The sequence below is a fragment of the Abramis brama genome (assembly GCF_963993115.1).
Source record: "Abramis brama genome assembly, chromosome: 16".
NCBI lineage: Eukaryota > Metazoa > Chordata > Actinopteri > Cypriniformes > Leuciscidae > Abramis > Abramis brama.
In genome coordinates, this window is record NC_139978.1 from 26667703 (window position 1) to 26689119 (window position 21417).

General features: G+C 37.7%; 1 protein-coding gene across 1 annotated transcript; it reads left to right on the top strand.

Moving 5' to 3' along the window:
* The first annotated feature begins 782 nt into the window (after positions 1 to 782).
* colgalt2b (collagen beta(1-O)galactosyltransferase 2b) lies at positions 783 to 20969 on the top strand. Its single transcript, XM_084086380.1, has 12 exons — positions 783 to 1072; positions 11598 to 11708; positions 12624 to 12741; positions 12911 to 13045; positions 14004 to 14208; positions 15312 to 15431; positions 15944 to 16017; positions 16177 to 16283; positions 16409 to 16541; positions 17715 to 17842; positions 17944 to 18150; positions 19616 to 20969. The coding sequence occupies exons 1-12, from the start codon at positions 843 to 845 to the stop codon at positions 19887 to 19889; spliced, it is 1842 nt and encodes a 613-aa protein (XP_083942506.1). The 5' UTR covers positions 783 to 842; the 3' UTR covers positions 19890 to 20969.
* Positions 20970 to 21417: the final 448 nt, after the last annotated feature.

Consider the following 21417-nt stretch of genomic DNA (forward strand, 5'->3'; position numbering starts at 1 on the left):
ATCCCTTCTTCAGGTGGGCTACTTTTAAAAGATTTCTGCCAAAAACTAAATAAGCCCGTCTAAGAATAGCCTACACACTATTGTAATCGTGTTTCGCGCCCAAATGCCATATTTGATACGCTACAGTTATTATAACGTTAGCTACAAACAATACAATTTACTGCTTGCTATTCGCCAAAAATGAAATTATTTAGAACGTCAGAAGAAAATCTGAAAGCCGTTTGAATGGGATTCCAGAGCGTGCAGGGATCAGCAGGTGTCAGCTCAGCTGTAGTGAATTCGATCATGATCACATGAACTCTCAGAAGTGTTGGGATACACACGACGAGACGCGAATGGAATGATGATGGAATTAAATGAGCAATGAGGAAAGAATGGGGGAAAGGGGAAATAAAGCGCTCTGGACAACATCGTTTCAAAAGCAAAAATAATAAATAAACAATTATATATTCTTTAATTTTTCACCTTTATTATAGGCTACATAATATAACATAGGCCTATAGCCCTATATAGCTATGGGTTGGGTTATACGGTAGAAAATATCATTAACCTGGTATAGAATCAAAGGAAGTTTAATATAGTGAAACAAACGTGTGTGTGTGTGTCTGACTAACTTCATATCTCATCCTTTCTCCTCACTGATCTGTCCTGGTGATGGTGAAGAAGGGTGTGAAAATCTGGAGGAGGCAACACACTTTCTCAAAGGTGACCACTCTAAACCTCTCCACCTCTCTCTACTCCTCCTTACCCACCCTCTCTCTGTCTTTCAGCCTCTCATTCACACACATACAGTAGGCTACCCCGCTCAGGTTGTGACAGCGGTGCATGTCCATCAGGCAGAGATGCCGGCTGAGGGATTCGTGATTGTAGCTGTGATTTGCGCTCTGATGGCGCAAAACTGCCGTGGGGAACTTGTGGCTCACGTGCAGGACCTTAATCCCGTGCCCGAATCCTCCCTGCTTAAACCCAAAGTCATGATCGCGATTTTGGCTCGGAACTCGGCGCACAGCCTGCCGTATTACTTGGGCTGCATCGACCGCCTGGACTACCCGAAGGACCGGATTGCGATATGGTGAGAATCTGTTGTGGAGTGCTGCTGTTGAGGACGGGTAATGTGTGTGTGAGAGAGATGAGATGGTTTGCTTTTGCAGCAAGTGTGATGGTTGAAAACTGAGAAGGTCTTGTACATAGTGGAGTTATTGTGGAGCGCGCGCATGCAGGTAAGGTTAGGTTAATGAAAACCTTCTGGCAGATAGAGGAACAGAGACGCCGCTGTATGCGTGAAGCAGACCTGTAAAAGCGGTTTACTACACTGTCACGCGTGTGAGCAAGGATTTAATTACATGTTAAACGAAGATGAAAGACATTTTGTTGATTAGGCAACATGTCCTATCGGTTCTCTTTATAGCCTATTAGTGCAATTTTTTTAAAATTACGTTTTAAGAGAACTTCTGTCAGCATAATTTTTGGGGCGCAATTAGTTTACTTTCAGAGCAAACCTACCGTAGTCCTGCGTGAACAATCTGAACATCTATGCGTTTGCGACATACTTGTAATATGGGAATGCTAATAATCAATAAATAAAATCTGAAAAGTAATGGCAGTATTATGTTTTGTAACGTCCGAAACATAAATCACTCGAATTGCTTACTGTGAACTTGAATTGAGCGACTTCTTTTAGCGAGTAGGCCTATATTTATTTGCACTGACTAACTTGTAAACTTTTGTAAAAGCTATTAAAACGCACAGGATATGCCATGATGTATATATGTACAATATATATATCCCCCATATTGTGATGTAGATCAGAGTGAAACAAAAAAAAGATAAGAAAAAAATATATAGGCTGGGGTTTTGATTCTATGCATTAGTTGTTGACTGGAGCTTGATGTGTGGGTGTTGCATGCAAAAGTGAATGCAGATTTAATGCAAGCTTGTAAAAAAATCTGCATATGTCACCAGAGAGAAGACTGTCGATTTCACCGTAAGGTCCAGTTGTGACATTTTGATTAACATTAAAAAGAATACATGTTCACAGTAAGATAAATAACATGCATTTAGAAAATATATAAGGTGAATTTTCATTTCATGACAACGTAAAATGAATTGGCTGTCTTTGGATTATATTTCTTTTATGTGCACTATAGACCTTCAGAAGTTTACCGAACAATCGGAGCAGTCAAATGACAGGCTGAAAGTCTCACTGCTTTGTGAAAGAATGCTGGGAATTAGGGGGAAGAAAGGATGGAGAGAGAGAGAGAGAGAGAGAGGAAAGGGCAGGGGAGGGGCACTGTTGAAAATTACACAGGGGCACCACGAGTGGCCTAACAATCCACATTCCATCCCTATTGACCATGTGCAGAGGTCACCCACTATGACACCTCTCTCCCACTTTCTCTTCTCTGATTTGTTATGGAAGTACCTCAGAGACGGTATAAGGTGAAGGAGACATGTTTACACTAGAATTTTTATGTGCATTAACTCGGCTAGCCTGAAAAATACTGTTATAGCATGATTTGAACACAATAAGCGACATTTTAAGTATTTTTCTGTTCAAGTAAATAATTGCTGTACTTGTATACCTAAGATATCCAAGATGGCCACCAAGTGTGCCATTAAATGAAAATTCACTAGATATTGGTTATATGCAAGTTATTGATCTTACTGTGAACAGTTCCCTGCATGTTTAATCAATAATTGGACTTCTAGTGAAATAACAGACTTCTCTCTGCTGATGTATGCAGGACTTCTCCAATCAATTTGTTCACTTAAACCCCGCCCCTTTATTACAAGCTCGCATTGAGATCTGCCTCCATCCAATCAACAACTAATGAATAGACCCAAATCCCCACCTTTCAATTTTTTCTTTTTCAATAATCCGTCTCACTTGGATGTACTTCGCAATATGGAAGAAAAGATCTGTCGTCACTTCTGTTACATCACAAATTTAAAGGGACCTTGATTACAGTGAGAATTTCTGCAATAGACTGCTTCAGCATGAGCAAAGCTACTGAAATGCTGAAGAGAATTGTGAACGCAAACATGGGAGACCGAGAGGCCAATCTCATCTGACACTGTCCTGATTAATGACTCTGACAGTCTTAAGTAATAAAGAGGGAAGTTTTAAAGGTCCCATTCCATGGATTATTTTTATTATTTTATCATGTTTCCAGGGGTGCCCTTATAATGTTAGTATGTTTTTTAGATCAAAAATTGTTATAATTTAGAAATAAAAGGCATATTTCCTAGCCTGATTTCATTCCCTGGTTTGAACAGGGGCGTGTCTGCTGTGAGACTTCAGTGTAAACGCCCACTGCTGTGATTGGCTGACATGCTTGCATATGAAATATCTGGCATTACATGTGGAACTATCTGGAAAACTTTTACTATTACAGCTATTATACGTTTTTACTATTACAACTATCGGGATTAACGAATCGTGAGAAGTTTTTTAAGTATTTAGATCTATTTCAATCACATAAAAAATTGCAGTGAGCGTTGAGCAGATGACAGTCTGTTGATCGCGTGAAAAAAAGATCTGTGTGAGTGTGAAAAAAGAGTGTGAATCCAGCATCATGTTCCCCAGAGGCAAAGTCCTGTAATTAGTGAAACGGTTTTCAAGCTAATGCTGCTAACGCAGCTTTTGACCTAAGTTAGACATGACTGATCAAGTTACAGTCAGATTTATTAAACACAGACTCATTTATGAGAGCTGACTGATCTTTTGTGCCTGTCTACTTGTCTTATCGGCATGATATGATTTTCTTGACAACTATGCAAGAAGTTTCCCTTTAGACTCAGGTGTTCGTTCCAGCGGTTATGATGCTGTTGTTGAGGAATGCTGGGCATTTTGGCAAGTTAAATTAACAAAGCATCGTGAATAAAACAAAGCAGTTGAGAAAAGGATAGAGATATGTTGGGTACTGAGCTGAAGGAAATCTGTAAATGATTGTTTGCATGAGCGTTGCTGTAATCAAAACCCTGGCACAGTATCAGTTCCGTCTAAAGCCTAACTTGAACTTTTCTGCCGCTCTCCTTCAGTATTGTTCTTTTCAACATGTCCAGAACCAGTTTCTGCTCTTTCCAACAATAGTTGCGTCAGAGATGGACAAAGTACACAATTTCCTTACTTGAGTGAAAGTACAGATACTACTGGTCAAATAAAAAGTAAAGTAAAAAGTTGTAAAGACAGATTTTTACCTAAGTAAAAGTACAGAAGTACTTGTTTTTAAAAGTACTTAAGTATCAAAAGTAAATGTCAATGTATTGTTTTATTATTGTTGCATTGTTGTATGTAATACTTACAGTATCTCTGAATCTATGCCTGCATTCCTACCCTCATTTCAATATCACATTTATTTCTAGAACACAGTTCCAGTAGTGGGATTGAATGTGAGATTGAATAAGTGCACTCAATAATGTCCACAATGGTTTCGGACAAATAGTGACAAATGTTCCCTCAAATAGTGCCCTATTTAACGTTTTTTGGCTTTTAGTATGAATATGTTAGCCTTACTGTTATCGATAAGCTGTGACATATCCATACCATATCCACAAACAATGACAAAATTCGCATTTAGGATACCAAACTCAACATTGAAAATGAAAATCAGATTGATGTCAGAATCCAACATCAGTTGTCATTAATCTCCAACGTTGGACAGACATTGTATTGTGGTTGAAAATGAAAACCCAAACATAAGTTGGGTTTCTGACGTCAATCTGACTTTCATTTCCAACCAAATTCCAACGTCCATCCGACGTTGGGTTCTGACGTCAATCTGACATCGGGTTCTGGCGTCAAACTGACATTTCCAACCAAAATGCAATCCCTGCAACCAAAATGGTTCAAACTCAAACTCAAGGACCTTGACAGAAATGTAGTGGAGTAAAAAGTTCGATATTTGTCTTTCAAATGTAGTGAAGTTAAAGTAAAAAGTTTCCAGAAAAAATAATACTCCAGTAAAGTACAGATACTCAAAAAGTATATAAGTACAGTTCTCAAGCAAATGTACTTTGTTACTGTCCACCTCTGAGTTGCATCCATTTAGTTGTCCATCCCATACACTCAAACCTCAGAGGGCCTCAAGGGGTTCAAGAGTAGAGGAACAATAGTGCACAAAAGTCCAGACGGCAGGACGATTGCTGGCTTTAGTCACGGCTGTCTAGAGTCGAGCTGGAGCAGTAGTTTATTGGTGTGCAGTGTGTTGAGTTAGGGCAGGTGAACAAATAATCTGTTATGTAAAAATGTAATGGTTAAAAAAGCCATGTAATATCATAAGAGACTGTGTAAGGACTGAATAAATTAGTAATTTAACTTAGCTGGAAAGCCCTTGGTCGAATAGGTGGTATATTACATTCTAGACCCAAAAAGAACTGTAATATTGTGAAAAATTATTACCATTTAAAATAACTGTTGTCTGTTGTAATACATTCTCAAAATGTAATTTCGTCCTGTGATGCAAAGCTGAATTTTTTAACAGACATTACTCCAGTCTGCAGTGTCACGTGATCCTTCAGAAATCATTCTAATGTGCTGATTTGCTGCTCAAGAAACATTTCTGGTTATTATTAATGTTGAAAACAGTTGTGCTGCTTTCTTTTTGATGTAGCCTAGTATGTAAAGTTCAAAAGAAAAGCATTAATTTGAAATATAAATCTTTTGTAACATTAAATTATGCATGATTTCTTTTGATTTGATCAAATGTGTCCTTGCTGAACAAAAGATTACTTCTCTGAAAAAGACTCCCAAATTTTTTAATGGTAGTGTATATAATTCTAATCAGTTTTTGCAAAAAGAAATGTATACATATAGGCTAATAGTTCAAAATATAATATAAATGTTGCATCATTTTCATTGTCACTTTCTTGCAACTCTGGAGTGATTAGTCACATGGCTCAGTTGATTTACTCAAAATGTTCTGTGGTCCAATGCAGCTGCTATTGAGATATTTGGGAATGCTTATGCATAGCTCTCCCCAGACATTATAATAGACTTCCTTGGGTCTGACAATCTAATAGGCTTTTGTCACAGTCTAAGTTGTCTTAGGTTGTCCCAAATGGCACACTTACCTTAAGAACTGATGACAAAAGACAGGCATGCGTGAAGCGAGCAGCTCTGCAGAGACATATTTTAGTGAATAGCGAGGTATTTCGTCAGGTTTGTGTTGCTGTCTGCTGGATTCATCTTTCTGGTAAACCGCTGGGATTACTAACAGTGTCTACACAGCAAGCAATCAATTTATCTGTCACCCTCTCACTGTTTCAATCTTTTTCTCTCATTTTTTTTCACTGTCTCTTGCTCTTGTTCACATAGATTTTCACAGTGTAATTGATGTGTTTATATTCTCAGGAAGGTGGAGGGAGAGTCTCTGAGTCTATGTGAATGTTTGATGAACTCTGTCAGTGCGTCAGGTGAGACTGTGGGAATCTCTCCTTCTCTAGGCTAGTCTATGATCCTACTGTATAGTATGTGCTTGAACAAAACATTTTTGTCTTTACCGATGTGTGCTTGTTTTGTGTGATTTCCTTCGGAAAGATTTACAATTAAACTTGACTCTTTGTTGCTTTTATCAGATTTGTAACTCCAAAACAGATGTATAAGAGAACAATGAGTCATTGAAAAGCTCATAAAATGATGTGGATGGATCCGCTATACAATCTCTGAGGCTGTAGTTTGCAGCTGTATCTGATTAAATATATTGGTACTTTTAATGTGAATGTGATTATGTCCTTGTAAAAAATGTGTTTTGTTAAATGTCATGAAGCTGGTATTGGCATAAATTGCTGGTTTCAGCAGGGATGAACTGTCATCATACTCTATAGTGTTTGTGTGTGACATGGCAGAGCTGTGTTGACAGAGGATGGCTGGAGGAATTTGAGTACAGCAGAGTTTTCACGAGCCCTTTTGCCCCCTCCTCAATCTACAGAGCCAGTGAGCCACGTCAGCCCATGCATGGGGGCAGAGCCACTGCAAAGCAAACACACACATGCACACGTTTTTGTCTATTATCAGGATTTTCATACTGTACTACAAACTTTACATTCTATCCCCTAACCCTAAACCTACCCCTTACAAAAACATTTCACATTTTTACATAAAAAACAAAAACATAATTTAGTATGATTTATAAGCTGTTTTCCTCATGGGGACCAAAAAAAAAGGTCCTCACAAGGACAAGGATTTTGGATATATATATATATATGTATGTATGTACAGATATCTGTGTCTGGCTGTTTTAACTAATGGACATTTTCATTGATATTTACAAAGCAGCAAACTTTGTCCAATTTTTGTTGTAACTTCAGGGATAGTTCACCTTCTGTAAAAATTAAAATCATTTACTAATCTTCATGTTGTTCCAAAACTGTATGCATTTTTTCATATCTGTTGAACACAAAATAAGTTTAAAGCAAAATGTCTGTTCACTGAAAGTCAGTGGTCCTTGGACCCCATTTGCTTGTATTGTATAGACAAAAACAGTTCTTCAAAATATATTGTGTTTTGCAAAAGAGAATAAGTCCTACAGTTTTGGAACGATATGAGGGTGAGTAAATAATGACTTTGAATTAAAAATTGTGCATGAACCATCCCTTAAAATTATGAGTGTGGTGGGTCGCATCAGCACAGGTGATGTTACAAATCATCAGAGCATCTAAAAGAAAATCAGCGCTGATATAGAAAAGATACTTGTGTAATGTATTATTCAAGACTGTTCTCTGTCATTATTTACACACATGCTCATAATACAGCAGACACTGTCATTGTTATAGTTGAAACAGGTAATTGGCCTAGTAGGAAGTTTTTTACTGTCTTGTCTGAGCACGTTTAGATTAGCGTTTCGTTTTTATCTTCTATGTGGTTTATCCAATTCAGGATTTTTTTTTTTCCATGTAATCTAATCTTTTTTTCTGTTTATCTGTGATGGCTGTACAGTGCAGGTGGAAAGAGCATAAGATGTGCGTGTATGGAGGTGAGTAGCATGTGGTGTCCAGATGAAGGAGAAACAGAGAGACAAAAAGAGAGAGTGAGCCTCGAGCAGTCAGATAATGAGCTGGAGACTTACAATAAACTTCAAAAAGGTTTTTATAAGCAAAGTCCTGCTTCCTCCAAGCACAGCATGAGTGCATGCATACATACAAATCTAGAGTTAAATATCCTGCCATGCACACACACGCAGCCCTAAACACTTTTCATCACCTTTATCATGAGGTCCACTTACAGAATAGTGCAAGTGAAATAACTTTCAGTAGTAAAAGGTGTTTAACAGTGAATATCAGATACAGAATAATCAGATTACTTGCTGCTTAGACTGAGGATTTATGTCCCAAACATTTATATAAATCAATACACAGATAGGGGAAAGTGCCTAAATAATTGCACCTGGATCATATAAATAAAGTGTATGTAACGTGGTCAGTGTCAGGGTCTGTTGTGGCCCTTGGGTGTGGAAATTTGTTAGAGATCGAAAGGTGAGGAGAACGTGTCTGCCCGGATGCATAACTGATCGAACCTTCAGAAACCAGAAGTTTGAGTCATTCATAGGCTGGCAGGTTCGAATTCTTCAGGCTGTTTGCTTGTCCGGTCATGAATATGAATGTTGACTCCTGCAGCCAGAGCTCAAAGACTTCAAACAGGCAGAAATTCACTGACTTGAAAATTGGCTTAATTTTTCATTATACATTGTTCTTTTGATTTTGAGAAATATGATCCAGATGTTTTCTTTTCTCATCATATACAGACATCTTGCAAGCATATAGCAACATAGCATAAAGTCATGCAGAAATCATAAATCTCCATACCCACCAGAGATTGTGTGTATACTTGCACACTTCAGCATGTGTATATGTGCAGTTTTCTTTGTCATGGATCAACATAACCCAAAATGCATTGTTTGGGTCTCGCCCCAGGAGGGTTGGAGAGCACATGTGAAAGCATTAGCCATTAAAGAGGCATTTACAGAGATGCAGAGTGTCCATTTATTCCAGATGTTTATATCGGTTGCAGCAGTGTGATGGAATCACAATTATATAAACCTCATATAAATGCTAGAATGAACAGAGAACTGATGAAAAATTGCATGCAAAGAAAAGCTAACACACATGTATTTGTCCTCATTTAATAACATGCACATGCATTGCTTTTCTGCTTCATTGTTCATTCTGATTTTGAAGGATTTTTCACAGATGTTCTGGAAAAATTGCAGCTTGAACGGCTGTTTTCCTTTTAAAACAACTGTGGCACACTTACATTCGCTGAAGTCATCAGAAAAGCAGTGCGTGTCTGAAACCAGTGATCTTTTTGACACGGCATTACCTGTCATTACCTGTGTGTCAGGTGTTTCGAACCAGTGATAAAGAACCAGACTGCTTATCAAGCTCAGTGCTGTCTGTTCCCCCTGCTGTCATACACTCATAAAACCTTGGGCACCCACAAAGCATACTTAAAACACATATACAACAACTTGGCCTGTATTTTCGGAACTCTTTGTCGGGATATGTTGTTAAGAGCGAGACTGTCTTGACTGAGTTATTGTCTATGTTTGTGTGAGTGACAAAATGGCAGTTGTGGTGCTAGTATGCACACACTGCATGCACTGTTATCTGTTTGTGGGTGGTGTATGTGAATTTGCAGGTTTACACTAGTATTATTCACTGCAGATGTTCATGGCAGACATAGGCGTAGATTTGGGAGGTGGCTGTGGTAAAAATATATGTACAGGGTCTGCGAGTAAAAACCAGTGTTGGCGAGTGTATGAAACCGTGTCAGTCACCAGTTGGCGGGTAACATTTTTATGAATTCTAACAATGCAATATTGTGAGAACATGAACGTGAACAAACGTGAACGACGCTCTGGACAGTTGACGGGCCAATGCTGCATCATCACGAACGTTTAAGCCTTGCCGATTTAAATATTCGAACGTAAGAAGATGCGAAAGGGAACTCAATTCGTTACTCGCAGTGTGTGATACTGAATTGAGCTTTCTTTCACATCTTCTTGCACTTGAACAGACATATTCAAACAAAATTGTCAAAATGCCCATCTTGGCAAGTATCCTAGTATAATCATAGTCAGTTGTCATTAGTGAACGTAAACAGTTGAGAAAGAAAATGGATTAGCTCTTAAAGTGACAGCAGCCTAATATTCCTGTTGCTGTCTGTGTTTTTAATGTTAAACAACAAAAGACAAAGAAAAATATTTTGCAACTTTTGTAACTTTAATAAGGATTACTCTGTTTCATGGCTGGTAAAAAAAAAAAAAATCTATGGCCGGTAATTTTTCCATTGGCAGGTGTGACAAAAAGTTAGTTTTAGTCCCTTTATATACATATATAATTTATTAATATTTTTGTGTTGTTAAAAATATCCAAACATCCTTTTATTTATTTTAATTAATTTACCTGCAAATAGAATAGATTAATAGAACAGATAACACAGGATAGACTTTTTAATATATTTTGAATAGCTCATGTTTTGTCTTGTTTCACTGGCAAACTCACTTGTTTGACTAAACCTTAGTAAATTTAGCAAAGTTTATGCTTTAAATCAAGTAAACCGTGTAATTTAGTTTGTGTGTTGTTTTTTAGCTAAATTTAGGCGTGTATTGTTTAAAGGATGTATAATTTGTACTGGAAGATGAGACAAAATGCTGATTAAGAACAGGCTGATTAATCATTTAACCTTTTTTGTGCTCTTTTACACATTAGGTGAAAAGAATCCAGTTGAATTTGCCTCGTTGTTGTTGTTGCTTCAATTATCATCCTGTAATGCTGTGTATAACAGTATAAATATGAATATAAACACCAGGTGGATTTTATTTCTGGTGAAGGTGGGGCAAGGAAATGTGCATGCGTGTGTGAATGTGACGACTGAGGTGATGTCAATATTTGTTGGTTCTTTCCCACACGGTTTTACTGCAGAGTCCCTGTGCAGTGGAGGTTTCCATTGGCACGGCCAAACAGCCCTGACTCAACTAAGGACACTGTGTGTGTTTCCACAACCCACAGTGTAGTAATACTGGGAAAACTTACTGTTATGTCACAGCGTTTGTATGTTTGGCACTTTTAATGTAGTAGAAACATGAATTAGTTGGTCTATTTTGCAAAGATTTTGTTGCAAGTGATGGTATCTTGTTTTATGAAGTCTTTAATGGCTCATCTTTTGCATGCTTAAATCTGCGCTTTATCTCTGAGTTGCCAGCAACATATTTAAGTTTGCTATGCTAGGCTCTTGAAATGCTAATATGAAACTTAGACAATACATCTTTTACCTCTCACAAGTGGTTGTCAAGTGCCTCACTTCCTTGCAAGCCCATAACCGCTCCTGAGGAATTTATCAGCTCTGGGAATACAGCGCTAGCTGCTAGCTAGCACTGTCAAATAGCAATTTTGACATCTTCATGTGAATTTTAATAGTCTTATCAATCTCTGCCACAAGTCTTTGAGTCTAGGAGAAGGAAATACTAACACATGGTTCACTGTTTCACCCTAGCCTGAGGGAAGCATCTCTCTTTCACTGTTCCTGATGAGCAGCTGTTTTTGGAGATTGTCTTGTTTATATTAAAATGAAATAAACTCGCCTTTGTCGTTTCTTGAAGGGCTGCAACGGACCATAATGTGGACAACACCACAGCCATCCTGAGAGAATGGCTGAAGAACAGGCAGAGCAGATATCATTACGTGGAGTGGAGACCCATGGATGAGCCACGGTTGGTTAAAAACATCTTGTTTCAGAACAGATGGTTTCAAAGTCATTTAGCACTAATGGCTGTTTATGTCGGGAATTTGCAACAGTCTACTAATCTCTTTCCCATCTAAATCTAATGATTTCCAGAACAGGGATTAAATAATTAATTATCAACCTCTATGACCTTCTGCCATGGAACACAAATAGAAATGTTTTGAATAATTTCATATTATATTTATATATTATATCATGTTATGTTATACTCATTTTCATGTACTTAAAGAATAAGCACATATGTTTTTAAGCTTCAAAAATTATACAAAAGCACCATAAGTATTATGACAGTGTTCCATATGTCTTCAGAAATCATATGATAGCTTTTTGTGAGAAAAACCTTCAAATTGAAATTTTGTTCACTGACAATCTTGATACCGTGTTCATAAGAAAAGTAATAACGTCTAATTTGTAAACGAGTTGCCCTTTTGAGTCAAATCTTTCTAATGAATCCGTTCACAAAACCTAGTCTGAATGATTCTTTCTTAGCAATGCATGTATTTAGTTTTGACATTTACTCAGGTTGCTGAAGATACAAACTGAGAACTAAAACAAAATAATAAAAACTAAAAAGAACATAACATTACACAAAAGTACTGGTGTTGACAGTACTTTGCCCTAGTGGTTAGTGGACTTGCTCCAGCACATTATGCCATGATGCTCATGCAGAGGATGTGAGTTTGAGTTTGTTTTCTTTTCCCAATCTTATCCCTATCATTTCTTGTTCTTTGAGGCCGAAAAAAATAGTAAAGCGGTATCTGTAGAAGAAGATACGATTAAGTTTGTTTATTATAGGAGTAGGAAGAGTTTTCAACCAATTAAACAGAGATTTATTAAATGTTATTTTAAGAAAAAGTGCATGCATCTTCTTTTCTGATGTAAGGTCATACACGGATGAGTGGGGCCCGAAACACTGGGCTCCGTCTCGTTTCAATCATCTGATGAAGCTCAGGCAGGCGGTACTGAAGACTGCACGAGAACGCTGGGCTGATTATATCCTGGTAAGATGCTGACATTCTTGTAATAGTTGACTTATTTATGTTGCATCTGTTAGACCCGTGTTAAATAAAACCACTAAACCAAGTACTAATACTCCAACTATATTCATCATATGCCACACATGTTCCACAAATGATACAAAAAAACTACATCTCTCTCTCTTTCTCTCAGTTTGTTGACAGTGATAACCTCCTGACCAACCCACGGGTGCTGGATCTCATGATGGCAGAGAATTTCACACTGGTGGCGCCTATGCTGGATTCCCGATCCCTCTACTCAAACTTCTGGTGTGGCATCACACCTCAGGTACAGCTCTGTCAGAAAACAGACTAAAAGAGTAGTATTTTAAAGGGATATTTCACCCAAAAATAATTTACCCACCCTAGTGTTGTATGTATGAATTTATTTCTTCTGAGGAACATAATAGAAGATATTTTGAGAAATCAAGATTTTACTTTTGTCCATACTATTATTGTAACTGGTCACCAAAACGCCATCTTTTGTGATTTTGCATGAGAAAGAAAGTCATACAGGTTTGGAATGACATAAGGGTGAATAAATGATGACAGCATTTTAATTTTTGGGTGAACTATCCCTATAAGGCAAGATTTCTTCAATAGTACACACAATGCGTTCAAACTAATTTAAACATTCACAATGAAATCTAATTATCTTCAAATTATTTTTATTAACAGTTTTAAAGTTATATTAACAGACACAAAATCATAAAACAATCAGGACAACAAAAAGTACATTAACACACACACACACACACACACACACACAAAAAAAATATATATATGCAAAATAATTATTGAGAAAATAAACATAAATTACAATATTCACAATTGTTTTATAATTCAGTTAATTCACCACAGGAGAAGAAAATAAATGTTAAACTTCCAAAAGTCTCAGGAGAGGTCCCCATGTGGCTTCAAATCTTTTTTGTGAGCAGAACTCCCCAAAATGTAACTGTTCCATTTGGATAACATAAAGCATCTCATTTAACCATCTCCGGAAACAAGGGGCCTGTGAAGTTTTCCAATTGAGGAGTATTACTTTTTTGGCTGCAATCAAGCCTACCATTAGAGCATGCTGAAGAGTATGAGAGATAGTATCCATTACATCAGAATAGCCAAAAATAGCCAGATTGTGGTCAGGTTGAATGTCAATTCTGTATGCGCTAGAAAATAATTCAAAAATGTTAATGAAATCTAATTATGACCAGTACTTCAATAGCCTGGTTTCTCTGCCATCATCTCAGGGTTATTACAAGCGCACCCCAGACTACCAGCCTATCCGTGAGTGGAAGCGTTTGGGCTGTTTCCCAGTTCCCATGGTGCACTCCACCTTCCTGCTGGATCTGAGACGTAGCGCTACGCTGGACATGGCCTTCTACCCACCTCACCCAGACTACAGCTGGGCGTTTGATGACATCATGGTCTTTGCGTTCTCCGCGCGACAAACTGGTGAGAGATCTCCACTGGGTTGCTTTAACAGCCGTCCATTAGAAATAACTTTTATTTATCTGACTTATAATGTTTTATAACTTACTATCAACTAGAACTAACAATGAACCAAAAAAAATGTCTAGCATTTATTAATCTGATAAATTATATATATTTAAGTTAAATATTAAATAATAAAATGAAACCCTATAATTATATTACTGCATGGTATATTTGACATTAAATGTATTCGTTTAGCTCATATGATGATCACATATCACAAAATAATATATATTAAGATTATATATAGATTAAGCCAGGATTAGGCCTCAATGAAGTTCAATTAGGGCATTTAAGTAGCTTTTATAATGTGCCTTAGAAAAAAACATTACTGGTGTGCATCTTAAGACAAAACAATAGAACTGACATATTTCAAGATATGTCAGTGCAAGTTGCTTTCAGTTAAAACAGCTCAAACATGCATTTTAGTCTGGGACTAAACTTAAGCCTTGTCCGTGAAACTGGGGGAAAATGTTAAAAATGTGTTAGAGTATGTAGAAATTAACAAGATTAATAAATGTTTCTGAAGTATTTTTCATTGTTAGTTCGTGATAACCTAATGCATGAACTAATGTTAAAACATTGACCATTATAGCAAAGGGTTTCCATTTTATTATTCAAGTGCATGAGCTGTTTTTGAAATGAGTGTTTTTAAGCACAGAATGTTTTCAGAGCAAACAGATCAAGGCAGTTAAAGTGGCGTTCCTCTGTTTTTGGGACCCAGAACAGACACGGATCAGAACACAACACATAATTCACAGCACCTCCAACTGTCCAGCTCCAGTTTATGTTGCCGAGGAGGGTTTGTAGCGTCAATGCCGGATAATCCTGTGGTTCATATAACCAGCTCCATCTGGGTGTTTTTAAATCCAGAGAACGCACAGCTAACACAAAGTCGATAAATCAGGATTCCAAACACACCCATGATTCCAAACTTTAACAGCACACAAACACATATTAATGATGTAACACTCATGTTTCTAGTTGTATTGGGTGGGCTACAGTGTTTGCGTGCAGATCATTTCCATGAAGTGTATGTATTATGCTGTTGTTTTTCTCTGTAGGTGTACAGATGTACGTGTGTAACAGAGAACATTACGGTTTTCTGCCTGTACCTCTGAAGGCCCAGCAAAGTGTAGAAGATGAGAAGGAGAGTTTCATACACACCATCACTGAGGCCATGAGTAAGTATTATTCAATACTAATTATATATTAAAGAATGGATGTTTCATTCATTCATATATATATATATATATACTGACCACATACATTTGAACAGTAGTGTATCTATATATGCATACATGCACTCTCACATGCATTTGTTTTTTAGTCATGGAGGGGATTTTCCTTTGACTTCTTTTGTTTTTATGCTGAGCTTATGTTTTCTTTTCGTTGCCTTAACCCTAAACATAACACTCACTGAAACCTTTGTGAATTATTATGTTTTCATGACGACATTGAGTATATTTATAAAGGTATTTTCTTCTTGGGGACCGTTGGCAAACACACACACACCCATAATGAAGCACACCCATGGCCACTGCCCCTAATAAACCACCCTTTTTCCAGCACTTCAACTCTTTTATATTTATATTTTCAACCTCCGTTAATTGGAGGTTATATTTACATTTTGTTATGTTCCAGTGTATAACTGTCAGATGTGCATTTAATCAGCGTCAAATGCCTTTTCTTACAGTCGATCATAACATAAAACCCTCCGAGTTCCTCTTCACTCCACCCAAACCCCAGGACAAGATGGGCTTTGATGAGGTGAGAGAGCAGAATCTCTGGAATGCCTTGCTTGACTGGACACTCATCATAGTTATCCTGCAGAGAAACTTCAGCTGATTTAAGCTTCTTTGAAGTGACATTTTTTTATTTTGTCCTGCTTCATTCCTCAGACTCTCTCGTTCTCTCTTTTCCCCTCAGATCTTTCTGATTAATCTGAAGCGGAGGCTGGACCGAAGGGAACGGATGTTGAACACAATGGCGGTGCTGGGTGTTGAGGCTACGCTGATTGATGCTGTAGATGGGAAGTAGGTCATCAAGGGGACGTTCTGTGGCATCACATTTATGATGTTGGGGTATTTTGAAATGTGGCAGAACAATTCAAGTGAAAGTGCTTCAAATTTTGTTGATCTTACTTTCTGTACTCTCTCAGGTCACTGAATACATCTCAGCTTCAGGCTCTAGGTATAGAGATGATCCCGGAATATAAAGATCCGTACTCCGGTAGGGTTCTGACACGCGGAGAGATTGGCTGCTTCCTCAGCCACCACTTCACCTGGAAACAGGTAAACACACACTCACATATAAACAAATATGTGGCACTTTAAAAAAAAACAGGGTACAGAATATGGTCCAAAGTAAAAAAAAAAAAAGTCTTGTTCAGTAAACATGTAGTGGAAGGTGTCCTTAAAGTCCCCCTGTAGTCAATCATTTTATCCCTTAAAACTCACATTTGATCACCAAAATGACATTTTTAAACGTTTTTTCCTTTAAAAAAAAGATTCTTCATGCCTTAAAATAGCTTGAATGATACTCTACACCCTTGCCTCATTTTGTATACGAGGTTCTATGAATATGCAAAGTAACCCCGCCTCCACTCACTCGCACCAGCTCAGAGATCCACTCGTTGACGATCACACGCTGACATGATTGGTTCAAGGTAGTTTGTGATGTCAGAAACACCAGCGATTTCAAACCGCGTTTTTGAGACTGTCTTTGGTTCACTGCAGTTTTAAGAAGAAAATACTCAGCAATGGTGTTGACTTATGAATTTGCTCATGGTTTGTCTTAAAGCATATTAAAAACACCACATAGACATATAAACTACATTAAAAGCTTGATTTTCACCTCAGGGGGACTTTAAGCAAATGCTGATTGTCAACATCAGGATGTCAAACTAAATATCATTAGATTTTTAGCATAACGTCAAATAAATATAAAATTTAAATACATGGAAATTTATACTTCCCATAAATTAAAGAATAATATTGGTTTAATACATTTTTTATTCTTATAACTTTTGTAAAAGAGTAGAATGGTTGAGTTTGACATTCTTTCAAGGCTAAGATTTGTATAAAAATGTATATATTTTTTATGTACATTTTTTTCTTCATTAGATTTAACACATCTAATAATTATCACAACAAAACATGGAATTTGTGCCTCTACTGCTTTAAAACAAAGACCTTATTTGCTGAATGTGCTCTATATTTTGACACAAACACAGGGACACTGGAGTTCCTGTGTCTTTGTTTTGCCTTTAATGGCATCTTTTAAGATTATGGCTGTTAGTTTATAACATAAACCAAATTTATTAATATAGTATAACTGTACAGGTAATCTCAGCTGGACAAGCAACACTCCAGTAAATGTTACCATTTGCTGAAACAATCATTTCAAAAGACAGCGTGTTTTCTGTTTAGTCCCAGTAGTTTACAGGTGCATGATGTGTGTAATAGGTGGTGGAGAGGGGTCTGCAACATGTGCTGGTGTTGGAGGATGACGTGAGGTTTGAGCCTCGGTTTAAGAGGAGGTTACAGACCATCATGGAGGATGTTGAAAAAGCTCAGCTGAACTGGGACCTCATGTAAGAATAACACCAGCTGATAACAAGCACATGATAACATCTTTTCACCGCTCACAAAAACATCTTTCTACATCTTTCTCTTTCTTCATCTTTCTTTATAGATATGTGGGCCGTAAGCGGATGCAAGTAGCTCAGCCGGAGGTGTCTGTAGAGAGTGTGAATAACTTGGTGAAGGCCGATTACTCGTACTGGACTCTAGGTTACGCTCTTTCACAGCAGGGGGCCAAGAAACTCCTCGCTGCTCAGCCACTTGGCAAGATGCTCCCTGTAGACGAGTTCCTGCCAGTCATGTTCAACAAACACCCTAAGTGAGTAAGATGGATGGATGGATGGATGGATGGATGGATGCACAGATGGGTGGATGCTTATTCCTAAATGACAACGATTCGGCTATGTCTATTAAACCTTTGAAAAGTACGATCACATCTGACCCATAGAGCAGTTGTCATGTATAGGTATAAAACAGCTTCACAAGAATCACTATTTCTGTCACAGTAATTCAAATTGTTCACAGAAGTACTGAGATAAAAGTTTATAGTTCAGATATAAACACTGGTGTCTACATTAGCGATCAAAATAGAGTAAATGGCCTTGACACTTCAAATAAAGATTGTATCAATTACATTGTTACATCAGTAGGTGGCGACAAGTGACTGAAAATGTATTTACCACTGAATCAATCATTCATTCAAGAGATTTATTTAAAAACGCTAATTCATCCAGTAATGAAACAAGTGAAGTCTTTATGAGTGAGTCACTGAATCATTTATTCAAACTGTTTTCAAAAATTAGTTAAAATTACGTTATTTTGTGATTCTCAATTTATCCCGAATCGTGCAGCTATAGATAGATAGATAGACAGGTAGATAGATTGATTTTTTTGCAGCGGTTACACATGGGCACACACTGAGGCTGTATTGCTGAGTGGCACAGACACAGTGCTAGATTGTTCAGAGTGAGAAAATAAGTATGGTGTCCCTGCTGGGTCACACAATGACTGCCTTTCTACCTCATTTCCTCTAGTGGGAGAACTGCTCAGCACTGGTTGTGCCCCCATATGTGTCGCCTTTACTGGCCCTTCTCTTTCTCTCCTTCAGCACCCTGCGGTCCTTCTCCCCTGTTGTCTAGCATTCTCCGGCTTCCCCTGTCTTTCTCCCTGCTCTTTCTTTGAGGAATTTTGGGAAGGGCCAGTTCTTCCTGTTGCCCCGCATTAGAGGGACAAAATTCCCATTGATAACTGAGTTTGGGGGAAGGGCCATTGGTATAAGACAGATGGATTACTGTATAAATATACTCCACTTTCTGTGTGTTTTGGTGTGTGTGTGTGTGTGTGTGAGAGAGAGAGAGAGATAGAGAGAGAGAGAGAGTGAGATAAAGACTCATTGTGTACCCCAAGTGTGTGAATTTACTCTTGTATATAAGCGTAAAGTGTAGTAAAAAATGCAATGTTTTCATGTCCTATGGAGATTATCTAGCATAGGCATCATAGAATCACAGAATCATTACTAAATATAATATAAAATATATACATTATGTAAATATTAATTGTAACATTATATACTCTACCGTTCAAAGGTTTGGGGTTCAATGGTTAAAGTTTTTTTAAAAGAAATTAATACTTGTGTTTCTTTTGAACTTTTGTTTAAAATATATCACATTTTTTTCTTTCTTCCTGTTTGTAATTTTTCCCATGCCCTTGCTTTTCTTCCCCCTTCATCTTTGCACTCTCTCTCTCTCTCTCTCTCTCTCTCTCTCTCTCTCTCTCTCTCTCAGTGAGGCATACATGTCTCACTTTGATTCCAGGGATCTTCGTGCTTTCTCTGTTGAGCCATTGCTGTTGTACCCAACACACTATACGGGCGAGCCGGGTTACTTCAGCGACACTGAGACGTCCACTATTTGGGATGACGAGGCTGTCAACACAGACTGGGACAGACAGTATGCCCAAAAAACTACCCAGCAGGCACAAATTCGCTCCGTCGCCCAGAACAGTGTCACCGGGGACACACCACCGCCTGCGTCCCGAGCCTCACGAGACGAACTCTGAGTTCTCTATGTGTTCTCGAACTACACAACTGAATGACAAAACACACTGACTCATTGACAGCTCACTCCTCAATGTCCAGCAGTCCCCTCCTCCTTGGCGACACATCAGCCAATAGCATGACAGCTGGCTGGGATGCTCGAACACCATTGGCTGGCTGATTGATTTTGCACAAAAGCTCTTTTTGTTTCCACTTTATTTATTTCATCATGCCTTCCAGAGACATTGAGGGCCCAAACTGTCCCTGATGGACACTTGAAAGTGTTTGAAGGATGAGGACACTGCGGAAGGACTGGACAGAGAAAAACAGACATATGATAGTTAGATTTGGTTTTGTTAGTCAATGAACAAGACAGCTGAATCTTTATTTTAAAGTTTTCTTTTTATATTGTAATATAAAAACAGATACAGTTTATGCGCAGTTTAATAAAAGAATTGTATGCCTGTCCACATTTCTACTGTATATTATCAGGAAAGAAATAATATTTTAAGTTGATGTATTTTAATAACCAAATCACTTTTAAATGTCATTCATGTGTCAAGTATATTTTAGAGCCAAAAATTAAGAGCATTGGTTACATAATTTTGTTTGGAAGTTGTTCAAATCTGCAGTTTTCACATGTTTTTAAGTTGTGCTGGATTTAAAACCCTGTTTAAAACACGTTAAATTGCCATAGAAGGAGAACATGGGACTCCACATCATTGAAGACACACACTGGTCATTAAGTATGTGAATTAATGAATGAGAACAGCTGTACAAAATCTATTTCAAAGTGTGTGTGAGACAAGTGGTGCTTTTGTGTTATTGTTAACATCCTATTGTCACTAAGTCCTTCCAGAATATTCCTGGAGGCTCAAAAATATACATATTCCATGCATCTTAAAAGAGTGTATGATTCAACTGGGCATTATGTCATGTATAATAATTAGAAATAGCTCTCATTTTTCCAGACACACTTGTATTTTTCCACCCAGCAGGCTGGCTCCTGTTCTCTGACTGTCTATTTCATTACCTTCTTTGAAGATGTCATGGTGCTGGTGGTGGGCTGATTCAATAAAACTGACCGATCAATACTATAATGCATCTAATGATGTCCAGGAAAGCCTCAGATTCATTTTGATATATCAGCAACCTTTTTGTGCTTGGTTAGTTAACTGTCATCTTGAATAACATGTACTTCCAGCAGCCTCAGGCTGTTTCTCTGCTAAACTCTCATAGATGTGTTTGAAACCTCCATTCAGTGTAGAAGGTTTGAGTACGTACTTGGGTTATTAAATGGGCGGCTCCTGTATTTGGCTACCAAAACATGGCACATTCTGAAAACATTGACCATAAATAAGCTTGCCATTTCAGAATGTGACGCCAATTTTATTTGTTCAGTGAGTAAGTAAGAGATGTTTATTCAAAGCAGCTCACAATTTTACCAGTGCTAAAACGTGAAGTCTGTGCCATCACTGCAATTAGTTTAGCCTACATTTAGTTCACTTGACGTTATAGTGATAGAATAAAGAGCGGGAAGGCCTTTTGTGT